The following is a 15,413-nucleotide window of genomic DNA, read 5'->3' as shown; positions in this document are numbered from 1 at the left end:
AGAAAGAAGTTAGTATTTGGGCAGGGAGAAGGGGAGATCTAGGGAAGACCTCTTAGAAAATAAAAGATGCTAAAGAAGCCAGGAGCCTTCCATCTCTTGTTCTAAATATTGGCATCACATTGACGCTGGAAATTGTCTCTGGAAAGGGCATGGTCAGCTGACTGCCCTATTTTTCCATTCACCATCTTTGTGACTTCCCAGACTATGGCATCCTTCTTTGCCTAGTACAACATATGTCCCCAAAGTCTTCCTTCACTTTTAAGCTATTAAAGCTTAAAAATTTTGGAATACCTTTATATATTCTCTCACATGTAAATTCCTAGAGTGCAAGAAATATTATTTTTATATTTGCAATACCAGAGCTTAGCATAATGCTTGACACCTAGTATACACAGAAAGTACTTAATGACTGCTTTACATTCATTCATTCATTCATTCATTCATTCATTCATTCATTCATTCCTTTGCTATATTATAATCCATTTCCTATTCCATTATGCCCCATGCCTAGAATTCCCTCCTTCCTTACCTTTCTATCTTAGCATCTTATCTGCCCACAAGACTTATCTCAATTGTGTACCCCCTTCCCTCCCCCCCATTAATCAGACATATAGCACTTAGTTGAGTGCCTCCTATATGAAGCCTTTCCTGATCATTCCAGTTGTTATGCTCTTCTGCCCTAATTATTTTGTATTTACTCACTTGCATATGTTATTACCTGCCTATTGAATGTAAGCTTCTTGAGGGAAGGGACTGTTTTAATTTAATTTTGTCTTTACATATCCAATACCTAGCAAAATACTTTACACATGATTGGCAATTAATGCCTGCTTATTAAATTGAATTATAACCCCTAATAATACTAATAGCTTATTTTTTATGTAGCATTTTATCAACACATGGCTTTTTCACATACATTTATATCATTTGATTCTTACAACAACCCTTCCAGGTCAGTAGTGAAAATATTATAATCCTCATTTTGTGGATGAGGAAACTAAGGCTCTGCTTGGTGATGACTTACCCTAAATCCCACATCTAATAAATGGTGGAACCATCAAATCATTCCCATTTCCCCTGATTCTAAGACTGGTCTTCCTTCTACTCGATGCCACATTTCCATTCTACTCTCTGTACCTTCTTTCTAACTTCTTCATGCCATGCCATGTGTGCCTTTCTAATACATGATAATTCATGAACCCAACATATAGCAATTAGAAGGTACTTTCTTTCCTGAGGTTTGGCGGGTGGTAAATAGAAATGAGAGGAAATGGTAGGGTTATCCTTTTGGTTAGTTCAGCAATACTTCTCTCAATGCATTCATCCCAGGGATTTGCTCAGTATATGTGCGATTTTGCAAATACCCCTTAATTTATATCTATGCGCTCCATCTCAAAAAAAACCACCTATATTGATTTCCCTGAAAGCAGTAGCCTGTTTATAGGTGAAACAGTGTTGTTTATAAATAATGAATATTAATTATTCATATTTCCATTGTACATGATGCACATTCCAATTCCTTTTAACATTTGCTTCATTCTTCAACTAAGCTTTGTTTTGAAATTTGGTTAGAATTACATGGTGTCTTTTCCATTTCTTCTCTTTTCTAGAAAATGATCAAATACTCCCTATTTGATTTCTTTTGGCATCTATCTTTTAAGATTTCAAGATTTCAAACATTCGTTATTCTTGAAGTTGATCATGTTGAGATCTTGGGGAAAAGTTATCATTTCTTCTCCACAGCTGTTTCAAACTGATCCTTGTCTCCAGCTGACACTGTATCTAGCTGGAAGGATGTTGACAAACCACCTTCTTGGGAAAAGAAAAAACAGGAAGGAGAGAAAACATTTCAGCAACTGCAAAAACATATTTGTTCTCCTGATTTCCAGGACTGATTAGACTAAGTGGGAGAATTTCCTTCTCTGTCTTAGAAGTGGCCCCACACAACCTTCATTCATAATTCTTTTTTTGTGTCATATAATTCTCAGTAGGGAGGGTGATTTAATCTGCCACTTAAATATCACTGAATGCCCAACATGCCCTTTAGGCAGCCATATCTGAGGCTTATCTTTACACAGGTGGGCCATATTTGTAGTCATTATCTGTTGTTCTTTTTTACGTATACTTTGGAAAAAGTGACTGGCTACGTCCTACCCTACCACACTTGTGTTCCAAGTCAGGGAACACAAGCCTATATTTTCCTTATCTGCTGCTTCTTCATCAGGTAGTCTTTCCATTGGTTTTTGTCACTGCTTACATTTTGATGGAGGAAGTTCTGAGAATTGAATAAATAGCTGGCTCCAGAAGCCTATTATTCCCACTGTTCAGCCCACACAACAAAATAAAAATTTCCAGTCCCTGATGTCTAGAGAACATGAGCAACCCACCATAGCTCTTGGCACCTCCACTTTCTAAGGAGTTCTTTTCGTGTGACATGCATTACATTTACTTCATGTTTTTTTTTCTGTCATTTTACCTTAATGACAGCATTTTCTTCTTCAGTGTTTTCATTTATTTTTCTGAAAGAGATTTTAAAAACAACATAAGTCAAACTTTTGGTAGCTTGTGATATGGAATTAACTTTAAACAACAAAACCAATTAAAGCACACATTTACAACTATTTACATTTTAAAAATGAATTCAGACATAAAAATATTCCCAACAGTTTCTTAGTTACTCCCTCTCTGTCTGCTTCCTTTCTCTTTGTTTATTCATTTACCTCTGTATTTGTGTATGCATTTTTCTTCTCTGCATAGTCATAGTTGTATCTATGTTGTGCTGATTCTGCTTTCTTTCCTATGTATGTCTTTCTAAATTTCTTTATGTTCCTAGTATTTTATCATTGTAATTAGAACGCAGTGAGGCAGCTTGGTGCATCAAGGGCTCTGCAGGGGAATCCTTAAGACATGAGTTCAAATTCCAATCCTAACAGCTATTCACTCTGACCCTGGGCAAATCAGTTAACCTCTGTGTGCCTTAGACAAATCATTTACTATGAAGAGGGAGGGATTTCTCATACAAGAGTTCCCTACGCTGATGAACTCACAAATCTTTTGAGTGCATATCAAATTTTATTCCATTGATAGATAATATTCAGCACTTAACACCGACTATGGGGCAACTATAAATAATACAAATATTAATATCTGTGGGATTATATGTATATGTATATTATATCCTTAAAATATATATTATATATGTATACATGCATCTATAACACATTTTTATAGATAGACTTTTTCTTTAGGATAAATGTATTAGGAGCTAGTCCTAATAATGTGGTTATCAAGTCAAAAGACATGATTATATTTGTGACTCTTGTTGTATGTTGCCAGTTTGCTCTCCCAAAATATTCTACCAATTTACAATTTCTCCAGCAATTTATGAGTGTACCTGTTTCTCCACAATCCTGCCAATTTTGTCAATTTCTGGTTTTTTGTCAGTTTGGTGGGTGTGAAGCAGTACCTCACAGTTGTTTTAATTTGAATTTCCTTGTGTATGTTGAACAATTTTTCAAGTGATTGTTTCCAATGTGTGTTTTCAATATGTGTTGTAAATTGTCTATTTATATCCTTTAACTATGAGCAGCTAGGTGAAGCAGTGGGTAGAGCACTGGGCTTAGAATGAGGAAGGTTCATCTTCATGAGTTCAAATCCGGCCTCAGACACTTACTAGCCATGTGACCGTGGACAAGTCACCAAACCTTATTTGCCTCAGTTCCTCATCTGTAAAATGAGCTAGAGAAGGAAATGACAAACCACTCCAGTATCTTTTCCTAGAAAACCCCAAATGGGGTCACGGAGACTCAGACATGACTGAAACAACTGTACAACAACAAAATCCATTAACCATTTAACTAATGGATGCTTCTACATTTTCCTCTTAGATGTTTTAAAAGTCATTTTGCCTGTAAATATAGAGTCTTTAAATCCTCTCACTTTCTTCAGTGCTTGGCATCTTAAAGTTTATTTCTTAGTAATGATTCCAAGATACACTGTACTTATTTCTTTGGAAATATCATTCAGGAATAGAACATGATTTTAATTCTAGTATGCTAACTGAACTATGAATGGAATTTCAAAGTTTAACATTCCCAATGTTTAAGGTAATTTGACCAGTGTTGATTACCCATTTATGTTGTCCAAGACCTTTTCTCCCATCCCCCACAATGTAGCATTTTATTTGATTTTTAAAGATCATTTCAGTTATATTTCTTTTAATTTTACTTATTTGTCCACAATCATTGGGGTAGAGAAGGAGGGAGTTGTTGCCTTTTTAAAAATTTGAGATTTTTGTTTATTAGTCAAAAGAACAAGTTGGGTTTCTTTGGTTGCTTGAAATTGAATATAATGTTACTGCTCCAGCCTTTAAATCTCTTATGTGGGATTGATGAGTTAAAGGGAAATTTATAACACGAAGAAAAACTGAATTTTGTTATAAGTTCTGTGGGGTTGTTTCCTCTAATAATTTGTTCCTATTTTGAAAATAGAAGAAATATTAAGTTGATTTCTTCATTTACCATGATTTGTTCTTAATAGGCAAATTTGAGTTTCCTCTGCAATTAATGAGACCCTTTTCTTTTATTAGTCTTGTATATAGATCACCAATTCTGGATTTAACCTTAACAGTTTGATAGGCCAGAGCTGATGGGAATAAAGCATCACCTGGGACACAATCTGACAGCTCTGACTTAACAGTTAAAAATATAAAGGATGTTGCCCTACAAGCTGTCAGGGAATTTCCATTTTCTCTGAAAAATCAAAGCCTTAAAGCTTATTGGAAGATAAAAACTAAAATTTTAAATCCATATCATTTGGATCTCTACAGCTTGGCCTTAAATATTTGGGCTAAAGCAATTTTCATTATAGTTACTTCCATTTCAGTCACTCAGAGCCAATCATAAGAAAAAATGATTAATGAAGTATATTAACATTCATTAGTATTAGAAATCTCCTATAAGAAGTACTTTTACATTTGTGAAGTGTAGGTGAGAATTATTAAGTCTGAGATATCACCTGGGTAATATCTAACTTTCATCAGATTTAGGGGAACTTGTAGAATGAATAATAATTAAAATATATACCTAATCGCTGCCTGTCTGTAGTGCTAATTGCTGTCATTGAAAGACTGAATTGTTTTAAAAAAAAAGCATTCTTCATTGAAGCTATCTCTCCTGTATCATTGGGGACCTATTTTTAGTACCTATAGAAGTCATGATTTTTGAATTTATTAGGAGCTGTGATGAATGATAAAACAAATCATCCATTTACATATCTTGACACTGCTTTGGAGAATACTTATTTCTTACAGGCAAGTGTCACATTGTATATAAAAGCTGGCTAATTGTGTGCTAATCTTCTGCATTATCTAGAATTCTCTGATGTGGGGCTCTATCAGTAGCAATATTAATTTTGCTTATTTCAAATGAATAAAATACCTTATGAAAACCGTACTTCTTTATGTTTTCCACAATCCTACATTGTGTAACTTTGCATTCAGCTGTTAATTAAGATTAGGAGTACATATTATAGAATAGTTTTTACTTTAAACCGTTAAGCTTTTGTGAAACATGAAAATACTCGGGTTTTTTCATCCATTTTAAATTTTAAAAGAGAGAAATAGCATTTAAGAACATTACTGGATGGTGTGTTTGTTTTCATGTTTTTTTCCACACAGTTCAATAGTTTCATTGATCTACTGTTTCTTACAAAAATCTGCCATGCTTTGTGAACTTCACTTTCTAATCTCATACAGCAACCCTTCCTTTATGTTATTCCTGCTCTCCCTGGTCCCAGAACAGTAGGGTTGCCTTGACAAATCTATTCAAAAGCCATTCCTCGGCCTTTATTGGTGGGGACTGAGGCCTTTGAAATTCTCTCCTCACTGCAACACAGCTGACATCTTCTTCCAGACAGAATGAATTAAGGAAATACAATAAGACACTTGATCTACCAGTCAAGGATCTTTCCACAGTGAGAACGGATTCCATGGTGCACAACTAGAGCAGCAAGCATCTAAAAATACACAATACATGCTTGTTTACTAGAATAGCAATCAACCATTTTTCCAAACATGATTGATGGGATGATTTCTTAAAAATCTGTCTGGAAATTCATGGGTGTTTTTTTTCTGAGAAATTTAAAAAACAAAGCCATATGAAGCCGATCATGTTTTTAAAAGACTAGACTCTTAGATAAAGATTTATACTGTGTGGAAGGAAGGAATGTAGGATTTTCTCTTTTATTTCATTTATTTGAGCTATAAATCATTGCATTCTTTTATAGGTAAATCTTTAAAATGACAGGCTTTGTGTCCTAAAACAAATATTTTCACAGTGTGTTAGATGGTGTTTCTTTTGAACTCTTTCGATTTCTGAATAGGGTTAAGTTAAATTCAGTTAGGCCAACTTCTTAAGTATAAGGATAGATTTACTTGTCCCTTGGAATTCACATTAAAATAATAGAACATAACCTTATTTGTTCCTGTGCACATGATCAGATAAGTAATTTTGGTCAAAAAGTGAAAATATAGCATCATTTTCATTATTATGTTTATCCCTTTGTTTATGACTTCATAGCCACCCCTTCACTAACATCAGACTACAGACTACTTGTCATTCACTGAGTATATGTCCCCTTAATATGAGCACGGGAGTGGCTGAGTTCTTTAGACTATTTTTTTGTATCCATGATAAACAATTGCCAACTGCCTAGGAATGTGTTTTAAACTATTTGGAAGATAAGGAAATACATTTCTAATAGTTGATTGTTGAGAAAAAAAATAATATTTGGACCCTAAAGTTTCTCTCTTGCTTTAAATTATTGGTTCATCAGAAAATTGTCTTTGTTACCTTGCAGAACTGTTGTAATTGGGTGTCTAGTTCAGAACCATTAGATACATCAGTGGAGTCCATGTTGCCCGACTGCCCTCGTGTCTCTGCAGGTAGGTGTACTTAGGCACCTTCTATGCGTATGTCCATGGTCACTCACATACTTGCGTGAGTGGCTGCTTTCTTTTTTAGGTTTTCTTCTGCTTTTAGTTGTCATTTCTTTTGGTATCCATTTTCTCATTTTTGCCATGTTCATACATTTTGTTTATGGTTTTATACTATGCTTTCACAGTGAGCATCCTTGTGTAATTTTTTTTTTCACTTTTACCTTGTAGAGTAGTTCTACCTTTTCTTTTTGGGCCAGATAGATTTTTTTTTAAATTCTGATAATCTCGGGGGCAGCTAGGTGACACAGTAGATAAAGCACTGGCCCTTCAGGAGTACCTGAGTTCAAATCCAGCCTCAGACACTTGACACTTACTAGCTGTGTGACTATGGGCAAGTCACTTAACCCCCATTGCCCCGCAAAAAAACAAAAAACAAAAACAAAATTCTGATAACCTCCAAATTTTGGAAAATTAAGAATAATTTGGTACATAGTAAAAGACTATATTTTCCCTTTAAAAATAGAGTGTGAAGAGTAAGCAAAGAAATAACTGAACAAAGGGAAAATCATTTTAGTGATACTCATTACAAACCTATGTTTATCCCCTGGTGAAATACATGAAATTATAAGTCAGAAATGTTAAGATAACAGGTTATGTGTTCTCTCTTAGAATCTTAAAACAATAACGTTCTATATTGTAAATAGTAAGAACAATTCTGAATTATTATATTAATTATAGGAAATGTGGAAATCAAGCAGTACAAAATTATTGAATAGCTTTATATTATTCAGTAATGTGGGTGGGCAACAATTTATAAATGAAAGTAAGGCAAAGAATCTCAAAATGTAGGAAGTCGGTGTTGAAGCTTGTGTACACACAATATGCATATACATAAACAATAAAAACAAATTAAGGAATCCTTTGAGACATATCACAAGGGAGTTTGTATGTGATATAGTGCTAAATAAGTGGAATATACAAGGAAGGATAGCTGAGGCCTGGATAGTCAGAGAATGCTTCTTACAGAATGTATAAAAATTGAGCAGGGCCTTGAAGGATAAGTAGAAAGAAGAGGGAGAGGGCCTCAGTAGAGGATACAGTGAGCAAAGGAGTAAAGGCAAGAATGCGTATGAAGGATTGAGAAGTAATAAGTCATTCTGGCTGGAGCAGAGGGTGCAGAGAGAATCAGTGAAACTTAAGTTCTAACATCCCAGGAGCACAGACCTAGAGATGTTGTAAGAGACCTCAAAGGCCATTTAGTAAAACCTCATTTTTACACTTGAAGAAACTCCAGAGTTGGGATTTTGGTCCTTTGACTCCAACTCTAGTGATCTTTCCTCTATTCCACTTACTCATCTGGGATGGACTGGCTAGGGCAGGGCCTCTAATGCCAGGCTATGGAGCCTGAGCTTTCTCATAATGACAGTAAGCAGGTAGATACCTGATAGGTAATGAGCAATATATGATGCTCTTGTCACTGGGTGGTCCTAGTTTGAAAATGTTAACATTTCAGGACCTATATAATTAGCGTCACTTTGAGTACAACTACCAGGGCAGCTCGGTGACATAGTGCATAGAGCACCAGGCCTAGAGTGAGGAAGACCTGAGTTCAAATCTTGCCTCAGACACTAGCATTATGACATTGGGCAAGTCAGTTAAACTTGTTTGCTTCAGTTTCCTCATCTGTAATATGAGCTGGAAAAGGAAAGGGCAAACCACTTCAGCATCTTTACAAAAAAAAAAAAGCAAAAACAAAAAAAGCCCAACAACCCAAATGGGGTCACAAAGACTGAAAACGACTGAACACACAGCACCACCAGTTTGAGCCTAGGTATGATGGTGGAGACAAGCTTATTATTACCGATTTAGATAATTCAGAGAGATCGCCATCATTGAGCCAGAGTTGGAAGAGACCTGAGAAACCATCTGGCCCAACTTCCTCACTTTACACATGAGGAAGCTGAGGGCAAGAGAGTTCACATGACTCTCTCAGCATCACACATATAGTAAGGATCAGAGGTACAAGACTCAATGCGGTCAATCATTGTTTAAAAACAAACTTAATTAAAACAGAACAGCTCTTTTATAAGAACAATCTTGGGGCAGCTAGGTGGCACAGTGGATAGAGCACCGGCCCTGGAGTCAGGAGGACCTGAGTTCAAATCCGGCCTCAGACACTTAACACTTACTAGCTTTGTGACCTTGGGCAAGTCACTTAACCCCAATTGCCTCACTTAAAAAAAAAAAAAAGAACAATGTTGTCGATGGCTTTACTCCAGCCTTGGATCCCTTCTAGTATGTTAGACCTTTACTTCTTGCCTACAACTTAGTTGTGACAAAGTGCTTCACTTCTCCTCGACACTTTCCCTAACCTCATTTCAGCCCTTCCACCAATTGTCCAGTTACTTTCTGTCTGTTTCCATAAGAACTTCATTGTTTGCTCATTGTGATATTTTTTTTTTGTTCCTCCATAAAGCTTGGCTTGAAGTAGAGGAAGGAGATTTCCATTTTGTGTGTATGTGTGTGTGTGTGTGTGTGTGTGTGTGTGTGTTTTCATTGGATAGCCCATCAATATCTTTCCAGTCAATAGATTTTCTTTCCATCTAGCCTGTTTCTCCCATTTAATTTCCTACCCTTCATTGTAAAAGTTAGTTTGCATGAAACTGCTTCAGATTACCCAAGCAAAGCCCCTTCAAATTCATGTTTTTAAAGGGAATATGACTTTTTCCCCCAGAACATTTTAAACTACATCTGAATAGTACAGAACCATTTTTAAACAACTATACAATGATTTCCCTTAGAGTCCATGAAGGCATGTTTTTTTTTTTTAATGGGGTAACACTGTAAAGAAAATGACATTTTGGGAACATCAATCTAATTGGTTGTGTAAGACAGACTGAAAGGGAAGAGATTTGAGGCATAGGAGGCAAATTAGGAGAGTGGCTATTGCAGTAATCCAAGGGTGACCTGGTGAGAGCCTACTATCCAGGATGACAGTACAAGCAGAGTTGAAAGAATGGATGTACAAGCCATTATGAAGGAAAAACAGAATCTGAAGAGTAAGTGGTTATATGCCTGAAAAGAGAGTAGGGAGTGAAAGATCTTCAAGCCTGGACGACTGGGAGAATGAAATGAAAATGTCAAGAAGGGGAGATAGTTTCAAAGAAAAACAATTGGTTTAGATTTAGGCCTCCAATATCTGAGGTGACACATGATATATCAGTGGAAATGCCCAATAGGTATTTGAAGCTTGTGTGTGCTATAGGTATCCTTTTAAAATATCTGGATCTCACTGCAGGTATTTCCAAGTGAAAAAAAATTCTGAAATTCTCAGACATTTTAGATGGTATCTAAGTAATCTGGAACTTTAAAGATCCAAAATTATTTGTAAACATAATCTAAAACTTCAAAGGGAGCATAGTAACTGAGAGAACCAAGCCACAATTTTGAAAAGGAATTCAAGTATCTTTTTGTCACCAGTTGAGTAATGCTGAATACAATATTTAAGTTCCACATACCTACATACTTGAATTCCATCTAGGTCTTGCAGGCAATCAGGTAATCAATTAACAAGCATGCATGAAGTGATTTCCTTGTGTAAAGAAACTGCGATGGGCACTGGAGACACAAAGACAAAACCATCCCCATAAAAGGTATTCTATCAGGAGTGAGAGAATGTGCAAAATGTGTGAAAATAATATGTAGTGATCTGGGAGGGAGCACGAAGAATCTGGAAGTATCAGGAAAACTTCATATACAAGGTAGCATTTGAACTGAGTTTTGAAGGAAACCACAGATTCTTACAAGATAAAGGGCAGGAAAGAGTACATGCCAAGCTTAGGGGGCAACCTGAGTAATGATGTAGAAACAGGAGATGGAAAATCATGTGGGGAATAGCAAGAAGTCCTGTCTTGCTGGGCTGCTAAATGTGGGAAGGGGATCAGTGAGCAAAATCAAAGCTCTGCATAACAGAGGCATTCTGAAGTACCACCTTTTTTTTTGGTGAGGCAGTTGGGGTTAAGTGACTTGCCCAGGGTCACACAGCTAGTAAGTGTTAAGTGTCTGAGGTCAGATTTGAACCCACGTACTCCTGACTCCAGGGCCAGTGCTCTATCCACTGCGCCACCTAGCTGCCCTAATCCATGTCTTTTAAAGGTATGTTTAAAAATTAAATCCACTATGCAGCTTAATAAAATAAAAGAAGATAAATTTTAGTATCCTTTTGCCCTCTTGTTTTCTCATAATGTTGTTTGGAAATATTTAGTGCATGGATTGCACTACTATGATGAGGGTGGCCAAGAAAATAAATGTAAGCCATTTGAATAGACTAAAAATAATGAGTCATTTAAAATGTTACCAGCATTTGAAGCTATGAACTTTTTTTTTTGTTTGTTTGGTTTTTTTTAGTGAGGCAATTGGGGTTAAGTGACTTGCCCAGGGTCACACAGCTAGTTAAGTGTCTGAGGCCGGATTTGAACTCAGGTACTCCTGACTCCAGGGCCGGTGCTCTATCCACTGTGCCATCTAGCTGCCCCGAAGCTATGAACTTTTAATAGGTATTGGACTTAAGTTAGGTTTGGTTATACTGAATGTTAATTTAATTAGATTAAGTCTGATTTTTTTGTTTTTATAAATTATCTGCCACTGGTGTTCCAAAACATGTGAAACGCTTTTAAGTGTAATCTTCATTATTAACATTTTCTCCATTACTTTCTTAAATTTAGACCATTAACAAAACAATAAAACAAGTCCTGATTTGTAGCATTTACCAATTTCTAAGGTGCAAATGCTCACATTGAAAATTTAACAATGAAGTCTCTCGGGTCAGTGCAAATTGGCTCCAACACATCCTTGTTATATTATCCTTTTGGTTGAAAATAATTTCATGAGGGGCAGCTAGGTGGTACAGTGGCTAGAGCACCGGCCCTGGATTCAGAAGGACCTGAATTCAAATCTGACCTCAGACACTTTATACTTACTAGTTGTGTGACCCTGGGCTAGTCACTTAACTCCCATTGCCCCACCAAAAAAAAAAAAGAAAAGAAAAGAAAAGAATTTCATGAGAGCTACCTTATATCAATATTTAAAGCATCTTTGAGTTCATCAGAGTGAGTACCTTCCATCCTCATTGTAGATTGCTATCTTGGTCTTGGTGGGTTGCTGTAGCCAAAAAAAAGAATCCTTGGTGACTGCTTTCTGGTAAGAAGCCTCCTTGAACTAAGCTAACCTCAGATTGAGGCATAAATCCCACCCCTGGGCCTATCCTTGAAGCTCATGTACTTTGGGAGGACCCCTGTACCATCTCTGTCCTGCAGTGATTGAGAATAAAGCTTCAGTGAATTAGGTCTGCAATATTATATGTTTCAAAAGTGCATATTTAAATAACTTTTTATGTTCCCATTACGGTTATTTTAGTTTGTCTCTCTTCAAATTCCAAAATTTATTTTAGGTCTATGGCTCATAATAACTTTACTTTGTGAATGGCATGAATATTTATTTTAAAAGCACATATAGCAAATTTCTTTAATAGTCCTTAAAATATCATTGTCATTGACTTCTAGTACTGTAGGCCTGCTCTAGAGTTTTCATGAATGAAACTAATTCTTTAGTAATCTACAACCATGCTCTAGAAGCATTATACTTTGTACTTAAAGTATGGTTTTCAGCTAAATTCAATAAACTTTATTAAATGCTGCTGTGTATGACAGACATACTGGTTAGGTAATTGTATGCAACTAAAAAAAAGATTGCTTGCCCTCAAAGATTTTATATTCCACTGTGAAGATACCACATGTCCATGGACTAATAGAAACAAGGTAATTTGAGGAAGAAGAGAAAATTCACAGTGCGGGGAGCTCAAGGAGGCTTCAGTGAGCAGTTTCATTGCAGAAACAGGAGAGCTTGTGCAAATGCACAGACAGGAGATAGATGATCAAGTTTGGGGAACAATGAGTGGTCTAGTTTGCCCAAAAGACAGTGTAATCTATGAAAGAGAGCAATGTAAAATTAGTCTAAAAGACCTTGTTGTCACATTGTGGTGGGTCTTAAATATTGAGCTGATTTTAATTTTATTCAGCGAAGCAAGAGGAAGTTCATGAAGATTTTTGAGCAGAGACGTAACATTTACAGGCATGTGCCTTAGGAAGACTGTTTTGACAGTTGGGTAGAGAATAGATGAAGGGGAGAGTAGGAGCAAGGAGACCATTTAGGAGGCTACTAAGTGGTCTTTATAGACCAGAAGTGATGGGGACCTAGGGAGAAAAAGAAGACATATAAGAAAGCTCCAGAGGGAAAGCTTATCGAACATTCAATGTGAGGGAAAGGAAAGAATCAAAGATGGTCCTAAGGTTACAAAGATGGATGACTGTAAGGGTGGACATACCTTCAACAGAATCAGAAGGGAGGTTTATGAAGAAATAAGATGAGACATCCAGGTAGATCTATCTGGTTAGTTATGTGATAACAGAGTTCAGAAAAGAAATTACATGTGTGTGTGTGTGTGTGTGTACATATGTATGTATATCTATATATATATATGTGTATGTGTGTATACTTATATGAGTAGAGATGACAAATGAACAGGTGGGAGCTCATGAGCTAATCAAGGGAAAGCATAGCTGGAGAACGGAGTCTGGGAATAGAACCTTCAAAAATAACAGTGCTTAAAGTGTGGGAGATAGATAATGATCAGCCAAGAAAAAGAAAAGGAACAGCCAGAGAGGTAGAAAAAAGCAAGAAGCAATCAGAGGAGAGAAACTAAGAAACATGGAAACTAAAGAGGAGACTCTAGCTACAAGGAGGGAGTAGGCAACAATATCAAAATTTGCAGAGAAGTTAAGGTCAGTGAGAGATGACCTAGAAAAAGACGATTTGAATTAGCATTTGGGAGCTTAGCAGGGTAAGTAGATAAGATACTTCATTGTAAGGGGTTAAAAAATAATTGATTGATAAAGGCAGTAAATGCAAATATATTTTTTCCGAGGCTTTTAGTAGTGAAAGATACAGAGATAGGAGGAGAGCTTCTGTAGTTTATGGGGATATCATCAACAGAAGGTATTTGGGGGGGTGCGGGGGGTTTGTGGGGCAATGGGGGTTAAGTGACTTGCCCAGGGTCACACAGCTAGTAAGTGTCAAGTGTCTGAGGCCAGATTTGAACTTCTGAATCCAGGGCTGGTGCTTTATCCACTGTGCCACCTAGCTGCCCCCAACAGAAGGTTTGGAGTTTGTTTGGAGGAAGGAAAGAACCAATAAATAGGGAGAAATTAAAGAGGAGAAAGAGGGAGAAAATGATCATCGTTAATAATATATTACCTTAATAATATAGCTGAGAATTAACTAGATATGAAGTTGGAGGGAGAGGGGAGGATCAAGGATGATTCCAGTGCTACAAATGCAAGATGACTAGGACAATGGGAGCAGACTAGAGGGGGAAGTTTGAGTTTGAAATATAATGAGTTTGACATGTTGATGAAACACCCATATGTGGATATATCCAGCAGGTAGGCATTTCCTGAAGAAATTGGGAAGCATGGCTAGGAATGAGATTCAGCACAAGCAGGGCCACCAGTTTGTCAGAGACTAGAATAGAAGAAAATGTAGAGGGGTTCTGAGGCAAGCATTAGAGAAGTTAATATCAGAGAAAAGTAAAGGAGCTCGCCACTTTTTTTTGGTAAAATAAAAGGTGAGGGCATCTCCCAAGAAGTAGTACCTCTGCCTCCTGGTGATTGGGGCTCTCTCTTAAGCTTCTGAGTCTCCAGTGGCATAAACCCTCTAGTGCATTTAGCTCCCACAGTCAATTATTCAGTCAATTAATTATTAATTTTAAATAATAATTATTCATAAATATAACTTTCTAAAGTACCTACTAATGTGCCAGGCACTGTATATCAGGTTCTCTGGTGATTCTGACTGCTCCTCCATTTTTTACACCCCATCCCAAGCAGCTCTAGTTTACTGAGGAACTCCAGATCTCCATCATTGGCCCAAGATGACAGAGCAGATGACAACAGATGAAGCAGACAGCAGATACTCTGCACATGGAATTTTCACTGAGGCTAGTAGCATGCCAACCAGTACTTTAGGTTGTAGGAAGCTTAACTTCTCTGATGGTATTGGTCTTTCAAGTGTCTCTGGTATTAATAATGTTAAACAAATTTAAGATTTTTTTTAATCCATCAGCTAGATTTCACTCATGTCTGCTCAAAATTTCTTTGTGGCATTGAGAGGATCATTTAATATCTTTGTTTCAATTTCTCTTTATGCGTAAAATGGAGATGATAGTACCTGCCTCTGCTTCACAGGGGTATTAAAAAAGATAAACCACATATGTGAGAAAATTCTTTTAGATTAGAAGGAGGAAGTCACGATAAAATTCAATGTCCACGCAGGTCTATATGTTCTGATTAGGAATTTTCAGAATTTAAAATGGTTATTTACTTGAAAACTGCTATTGATTATTTTATCTTCTTATAAAAAG

The 15,413-nt window shown here is 36.6% G+C and overlaps 1 protein-coding gene across 14 annotated transcripts in view; it reads left to right on the top strand.

The window, feature by feature from the left end:
• FAM172A (family with sequence similarity 172 member A) overlaps positions 1-15,413 on the top strand; it is a 484,252-nt gene that overhangs the window by 327,421 nt on the left and 141,418 nt on the right. For 13 of the 14 annotated variants that reach the window (XM_043968907.1, XM_043968841.1, XM_043968848.1 and 10 more), the window contains one exon: positions 6,859-6,943. The exons of the other annotated variant lie outside the window; for it this stretch is intronic. In XM_043968907.1, coding sequence (XP_043824842.1) covers positions 6,859-6,943 — 85 coding nt within the window. The remainder of the gene's footprint in view (positions 1-6,858; positions 6,944-15,413) is intronic. 14 annotated transcript variants of the gene reach the window in all.

Source organism: Dromiciops gliroides, chromosome 1, assembly GCF_019393635.1.
Source record: "Dromiciops gliroides isolate mDroGli1 chromosome 1, mDroGli1.pri, whole genome shotgun sequence".
Taxonomy (NCBI): Eukaryota; Metazoa; Chordata; class Mammalia; order Microbiotheria; family Microbiotheriidae; genus Dromiciops; species Dromiciops gliroides.
Note: the sequence above shows the minus strand (reverse complement) of the source record. Positions and strands in the feature narration are given on the sequence as shown.